This window comes from Monodon monoceros, unplaced genomic scaffold, assembly GCF_005190385.1.
Source record: "Monodon monoceros isolate NGI ecotype Baffin Bay Population unplaced genomic scaffold, NGI_Narwhal_1 Super_Scaffold_18, whole genome shotgun sequence".
Lineage (NCBI taxonomy): Eukaryota > Metazoa > Chordata > Mammalia > Artiodactyla > Monodontidae > Monodon > Monodon monoceros.
This window is the reverse complement of record NW_021703774.1, coordinates 127,102,208-127,110,042: the sequence shown is the minus strand read 5'-3', so window position 1 is coordinate 127,110,042 and position 7,835 is coordinate 127,102,208. Positions and strand designations below refer to the sequence as shown.

The following is a 7,835-nucleotide window of genomic DNA, read 5'->3' as shown; positions in this document are numbered from 1 at the left end:
TTTTTTGGGGGTACGCGGGCCTCTCACTGTTGTGGCCTCTCCCATTGTGGAGCACAGGCTCCGGATGCGCAGGCCCAGCGGCCATGGCTCACGGGCCCAGCCGCTCCGCGGCATGTGGGATCTTCCCGGACCAGGGTACGAACCCGTGTCCCCTGCATTGGCAGGCGGACTCTCAACCACTGCGCCACCAGGGAAGCCCTCTTTGACTTTCTTGATGGTATTGTTTGTTGCAGAAAAGTTTTCATTTTTATGAAGTTTAATATATCTAGTTTTTCTTTTGTTTGTGCTTTTGGTGTCATATCTCAGAATCTATATAGAACCAAAGGTCATGAAGATTTACTCTTATGTTGTTTTTAAGAGTTTTATAATTTTAATTCTCTTTAGGACATTGATTCATTTTGGATTAATTTTTGTGTATGGTATTAGGTAGGAGTCCAACTTTATTCAGTTGTTCCAGCACCAATGAATTGTGTTTGCACCCTTGTAGAAAATCAACAGATCCTAAACGTAAGGGTTTATTTCTGGACTCTCAATTCTATTTCACTGATCTATATTATCCTTATGCTGCTACCACAGTCTTGATTACTGTGGTTTTATAGTTAGTTTTGGGATTGAAAATTGAGTCCTCTAACTTTGTTATTCATTTTCAAGATTGTTTTAGCTATTCTGTGTCCCTTGCATTTTCATATTCTTTTTAGGATCAGCTCATCAATTTCTCCGAAAACCAAGCTGAGATTTTGATAGGGGTTGCTTTGAATATGTATTTAAATTTGTGGAGTATTGCCATCTTAGCAAGATTTAGTCTTCCAAACCTATGAACATAGGATGTATTTCCATTTATTTATTCTTTAATTTCCTTCAACAATGTTCTGTAGTTTTCAATGTACAGGTTTCACACTTCTTTCGTTAAATTCATTTCTAAGTATTTTATTCTTTACGATGCTTTTGTAAGTGGAATTGTTTTCTTAATTTTGTTTTCATAATGTTCATTGTTACTGCATAAAAATACAATTGATTTTTTTATTCTGAACTTGTATTCTGTACTATAAGTTTTTAGTGAATTCCTTATGATCTTCTATATACAAGATCATGTCATCTGTAAATCATGATAGTTTTATGTCTTCCCTTTAAAACTGGATGCCTTTTATTTCTTTTCCTTGCCTAATTACCTGGCTAGACAGCTCCAGTACAGTGTTGACTACAACTGGCAAGAGTGGATATCTTCGTTTCTTCAGATTTTAGGGGAAATCATCCAGTCTTTCAACATTAACTATGATGTAGTTGTGGGATTTTTATAGATGGCCTTTATTTGGTTAGGAAGTTCTCTTCTGTTCCTAGTTTGAATGTTTTTTCATGAAAAGCTGTTGGATTTTGTCAAATGCTTTTCCTGTGTCTAATGATATTATGTGTTTTTTTCCTTTATTCTATCAATATGGTATATTACATTGATTGATTTTTGTATATTGAACTAACCTTGCATTCTTGGGATAAGTTCCACTTGATCATGGTATATAACCTTACTTATATGCCACTTGCTCGGGTTTTCTAGTATTTTGTAGAAGACTTTTGCATCTTATATTCATAGGGGATATTGGTCTGTAGTTTTCTTTTTGTGATGTCTTCGTATGGTTTTGTAATCAGGCTTAATACTTGCCTCATGGAATGAGTTAGGAAGTGTTCCTTTTCTACATTTTGGAAGAGTTTATGAAGGACTGGTATTAGTTCTTCTAGAAACATTTGGTATAATTTACCAGCGAAGCCATCCGCCTGTTCCTGGATGTTTCTTTGTGGGATTTTAAAGATGACTAATTCAGGAGAGAGGGATAAAATAGGAGTATGGCATTAACAGATACAAACTACCATACATAAAATAGATAAGCAACAAGGATTTACTGTATAGCACAGGGAGCTATATTCAATGTCTTGTAATAACCTATAATGGAAAAGAATCTGAAAAAGTATATATAACTGAATCTCTTTGCTGTACACCTGAAACTAACAATATTGTAAATCAACTGTACTTCAATTAAAAAACGATTAATTCAATCTCTTGTTATAGGTCTATTCAGACTTTCTGTATTTCTTGACACAATTTGAGTGGTGTGTCTAAGAATTTGTCCATTTCATCTGTGTTATCTAATTTGTTGGCATACAGTTGTTCATAATATTCCCTTATAATCCTTCTTATTTTTATGTATGGTAAGGAGTGATGTTCCTTTTTCATTCCTGACTTGGGAGATTTGTACCTTCTCTCTTGGCCTTGGTCAGTCTAGCTAAATTTTGATAGTTTCATTGACATTTTTGCCGAACCAACTTTTGGTCATTGATTTTCTCTCGTTTTTCTGTTTTCTATGTCACTGATTTTATATACCCTTTTTATATACCCTTTTTCATGCTTGGGTTTGGTTTACTCTTTTTTTAAAAAATATTTATGTATTTGCCTGCGCTGGGTCTTAGCTGTGGCACGTGGGATCTTTGTTGTGGTGTGTGGGGTATGTGGGATCTTTAGTTGCGGCCTGCAGGATCTTTAGTTGCAGCATGTGGACTCTTAGTTGTGGCACGTGGGATCTAGTTCCCTGACCAGGGATCGAACCTGGGTCCCCTGCACTGGGAGTGTGGAGTCTCAACCGGCGGACCACCAGGGAAGTCCCTGGTTTACTCTTTTTTATCTAGTTTCTTAAAGTTCAGGTGGTTGATTTTAGACCTTTCTTCCATTTTTATATAGTCATTCAAACCCATATATAACCCCTGTGCCATTCTTAAGCAGTATTCCGTAAACTTTGAAATATATGTTTTTTAATTTAGTTAAAAATATAGTCCATTTCTTCTGATTTCTTCTTTGGCTCATGAATTATTTAGGCATTTGTTGTTCAGTTTCCAAATATTTGGGAATTTCCTTGACTACTTCATGTTTTTCTATTCTAATTTAATTCTAATGTATTTAGAGAACATACTTTGTATTATTTCAGTATTTTCAAGTGTATTGACTTTGTTTTGTTAATTTCCCCTTCAGTTTTGAAGGGTATTTTTGCTATTTCTTTCAGCAATTTGAATATCATCCATCCTACTGCCTTGTGGCATCCATATTTTCTGATAAGTCAATTGTTAATCTTATTGAGGATAGTTTATATACATATATATATATATATATATATATACACACACTTACTTTTAGGTGCTTATTAGATACCCAAGTGGAGATTTTAAGGAGAACTTGGATATATGAGTCTGGAGTTTAGGGGAGAGGTCCAGGCTGGAGACAGTAATTTGAGTCTTCAGTATATAGACAGTGACTAAAGTCACTGTGACTAAAGTCATCACTGGATGAGCTCACCAAAGGTGTGATTATACATTGAGAAGGAACCAGCGAAGTTGTCTGAGAAAGATTAAATAGTGAGGTGGGAGGAAGCCAGGATAGTATGATGTCATGGAAGCCAAAGGAAGGGTTTCAAGATGGCAGTGATGTATTATTTCAAATGCTGCTGAGAGAACAATTAAGGCAATAAGAATTGACCACTGGGTTTAGTTTAGTGGAGGTCATCATGGATCTTTCATTGGAGTGATTGGAGTGAAAGCCTAGTTGGTGCAGGTTCACTAATGAAAGGGAGAATTGGACACAGCAAGTCATAGTTAACTGTTTTAGGAAACTTTTTTCTAAACAGGAGCAGACAAATGGGGTAATGGCTGGAGTATGACGCTGATTCAGGATCATAGTGTCATGACATTTCATTCAGTCCCATATTTCTTAAGTTTGAAACTTTTGATTTGATGATTTCACTTCAGACATTTTCATTCCTCACTAAGATTGACTCATATTTTCCCTTTGGAGGATATTTGCAGCCTATTTATACCTGTTTGTAAGCCTTTTTGGCTTCCATCCTTCCCATTCTTCCATCTGGAATGATCACTGCATTACTCTCTTTACAGGTCTTACCAATTCTGTCATAATCTAGCCATTAAAGCATCTTTCAGGGTTCCATTTATGTCCCACTTCCTTCGTGGAAGTCACTACTGTTTCTCACTGCTTGTTTTCTACATTTACTTAAGCAGCTTCCATGTCCTTGTCTGGCTGGTCCTTGTCTCACAGTCTACAGCTATATTGTCCAATATGGTAGACACTAGACACACGTGGATTTAAGCTTAGTAAAGTTAAAAATTCAGCTCCTTAGTTACAGCAGGCATATTTCAAATGCTTAGTAGCCGTTATGTGGTTAGCAGCTACTCTTTTGGAGTGCACAGATATAGAACATTTCCATCATCATTGTAGAAAGTTCTATGGTGCGGTGCACTGGTCTAGAGAAGGAAACTGACTGCTGTACAGTTACAGTAAATGCAGTAATTATGTCTACTGCTCATCTTGGCATTTAATAAACTGTGACTCTGTGATTTTATTTCGTTCATTCCCCTAAATTGGAAGCTCTTCGAGGCCAGAGGACATTTTCTTTCACGTGCCCCACCATGCTTTACTATAGCAAAGGCTTACTGAATGTGTTCAGTGAATATGAAATGTAATTTTGCATTTTCTGTAGAAAACTTTTTCATAGATGAATTCTTAGATTAACTTAGAATTTTAGATCCTGTAGGGCCCTGGAGCATGCCATGAATTTAACCCTGACTAGCAATATTATCTATTTCAGATACCTTTTTTCAGTGCTTGGGTGATAAGAAGTATTAGATAGGGGTTCTCAGGCTTTGGCTACACATGGGAATCACTTGGAGAGCCTACCCCAGAAACTCTGATTTAATTGGTCTGGGATGTGGTCTGAGGATCAAGATTTTTTTAAAACCCCCAGATGACTCTTCCATACAGCCGAGGTTGAGATTCATTAGTAGAAGAGGCTGAACCCCCAGCTCTTCCCTTCAATTCTGCTCATTTACAACTATAAATCAATGTTACCAGTACATTTAAATGTTATCTTTTATCCTATGCAGTAACATTTTTTTTCCCTCCTTATAGTTTCTTATCTCAGTAATCACTATGGTCCTTCTGACACTGATGACTGTCACACTGGATCCTCCTCAGAAACTACCGGACTTATTTTCTGTATTGGTGTGTTTTGTATCCTGCTTAAACTTCCTGTTCTTCTTGGTATACTTCAACATTATAATCATGTGGGATTCCAAAAACGGAAGAAATCAGAAGAAAATCAACTAGCTATATGCCCCAAGAAATGTGAAAATGTTAATAGTGCTACAAGCTTTTGTGAAATTTTTGCCGTGTATAAAAAGAAATGATCATTTTGAGAATCATGGAATTATAGGAAAGGAGATGGTGAAAAGTCATTGTTGTCTACACAAAATAAATGTATATGGGGACCGAAGCAATGGAGGCTTTTATTTTCTAACTACTGGGTGGCCAAGAAATATTGTAGTTTTATTAAATTCACAGTTATTATTCAAATGGGAAAATAAGAGAAACATGTCCCTAATCTCAGTGTTTACTTAGGAAATGTACTCTGTAATTTGTTGTCTTGAAAAAAATCTGCAAATACAGTGAGCTTAATGGGAGAATTTAGCCCCTTATTTTTGAAGGAAATCACTAATTTTGGTATTCAGATTTAGTTTTCTTTACAGTTTAGAATGCTTTAGAAATTATATCTCAGGGATTAAATTTGTGATAATCTTTTATATTACTATGAGAAGGCAATTTAAACTATTTAAAGTTTGAACATGCCTCATTACATGTGCAAATTTGAATTTTTTTAGCAAGGCAGAGATTAAACTGTGTTCTTATTTATTTCCAAGAACTCTTGATTTCCCTGAATGCAATTAAACAATGAATTTTCCTAAATTTAAATCTAAGTGGTTTGAATGAAGTCTCTTTAATTACTTATGATCATTAGTTCTAAACTTTCAGGATCATTCTGTTTAAGTTAAGTGGCCTTATACTGGGTTCATCCTTCTGTTTTTCTTTGTTATGACATGGTTCAAGGTTACCAATGCCATATGCATTGATCCATATCATGCTTCATGTTAACTTAGCCCTGTTAATAACTATATCACTCTATATTAGAAGAAGCCCATGTTTACTGTAGTATTAAGTTGGTAAAAATAATTTATTGTAGCCATGTTGTAGATTCTCATGTAAAGATATGTTTTCTTTAGTCTCTGTAATAAAAATAACCATTTCCCCATCAACTCATGTTTTTAATGAATATATTTCTTTAATAAGCCATTAAAGCATAATAACTAAGTGGTGGTATATTTTAAAAAAAACAATGCAAGCCAAACACATATACACAAAGAAAATTTGGTTCTAGACACGGACACCTACAGGCTGATGCAACAAGGTATATGTTTTTAAGTCTGATAAAGGAAATGGGTTTAGACAAAGCAAAAAACAAGAAGTATTTCCTTCTCAAAGCAAATGTGCATAAAGACTCAAAGGGCAGGTCAGCACAGAAAAGCAGCCTTGAATCGCTGCCGAATCAGCAGGAACATCGCTGTCCATGGTCACCATCTGTAATCACTGTGCCCAAATGTCAGCATCTTGGCTGGCTGGTGTAGTCTTTTTTATTTTTTGTAATAGAAAACTTGCATTTAATACAGGATGTTGATTTAATTCAATGATGAGGAAGTTCTGACAACTTCTAAATAGTTGGAGTAGAGAAACATTATTTGAAAATAAAAGTATTATTTAAACATTAGTAAAACAGAATGCACCCATATTCAAGGTATCTTATAGGTGAATTCTAAATAAAAATACATTTCCAGATGATTTAATCTAGTCATATGGAGTTACACTGTAGCTTTAATGGAGACTTGCAGCAATTATCTCATAAGTCAAGGATCTCATATCTATTAGAAACCAGTTTAATAACAGTCCACTTTGAACTTTGAGGGATTAAGTACCAAAATAACAAAAATGTCCAGTGATGAATTAAGATCAGAAATAGGCAATTTCAAAGCATTTCTCTCAGCTATATTCAGGATTACAGGGATATTTTAATATAAAGATATTTAGCTTATACAAAAAAATTAAAGACTTCTCACTTTATTCACTGATATACCTGTCAAAAAATGATCTAAGTTATTTTCCAGTTCATTTTAGAGGGAAGGGCTGTTTCTGAAAAATGCAGTTTTCTTTGTTGCCAATAAACTTAGGCATGCGTCTTAAAATGAAGAGAACAGGGTGTATGTTCATGTATCAAATATGAGGCAACAGAAGCCATTTTGTCTTGAAGCCTTAGGGAGGGGAGAAAAATCCCCGATGTAGCATTCTGTCCAAATGATAAACCACAACTAAGTGAGTGAAACATTTACAAAAGTCAAGGCAGCCAAAGGAGCCTCTCTGTTCAAGGGAAAGAGAGTAAGAGATGGATAGGATGTAACTAAATAATGGTTGGTGTAACACAATGGTTTCAAGTCTCAATTGGTCTCTCTCTTCTGTTATGTTCATTGGAAGATCAGGGCCAAGTGTATCCCACGCCTTCTGCCCCCGCCCCCCCCCCCCCATATAAACATTAGTTTTGTGTGTGGACCTTTCTGCTTTGTCCTTCATGTGGCCTCCAAGGGTGATAAAGCGAGAGTCACCTGATCTACAATGAACAGAACTGGGAAGGGATTCTTAGCCGACCCAGCTGTTCTGAAAGGCAAAAGCTTAGTATATCAAGAGGTCAAACATACAGTAACTGATTTAATAGCATTAAGCACATAGCTACATAACTTGGATTACATATGAAACCAATCTACTTCTTAACCCTTTATTTCCTAATGTAGGTTTCTTTATATGTTTTGGCTTACATTCTAAGGTAAGTTTTCAATGGTAGAACACAAAGGAATTATCCTTTTTGGTATATTTTAGGCAATGTTCTATTAGCACTGTATCACAAAGT

General features: G+C 35.5%; 1 protein-coding gene across 1 annotated transcript in view; it reads left to right on the top strand.

Annotated features, from left to right (window-relative positions):
* Positions 1-5,193, top strand: part of ALG6 (ALG6 alpha-1,3-glucosyltransferase) — a 57,563-nt gene extending 52,370 nt beyond the window's left edge. The window contains exon 15 of the mRNA XM_029228619.1: positions 4,958-5,193. Coding sequence (XP_029084452.1) covers positions 4,958-5,155 — 198 coding nt within the window. The 3' untranslated portion in view covers positions 5,156-5,193. The remainder of the gene's footprint in view (positions 1-4,957) is intronic.
* Positions 5,194-7,835: the final 2,642 nt, after the last annotated feature.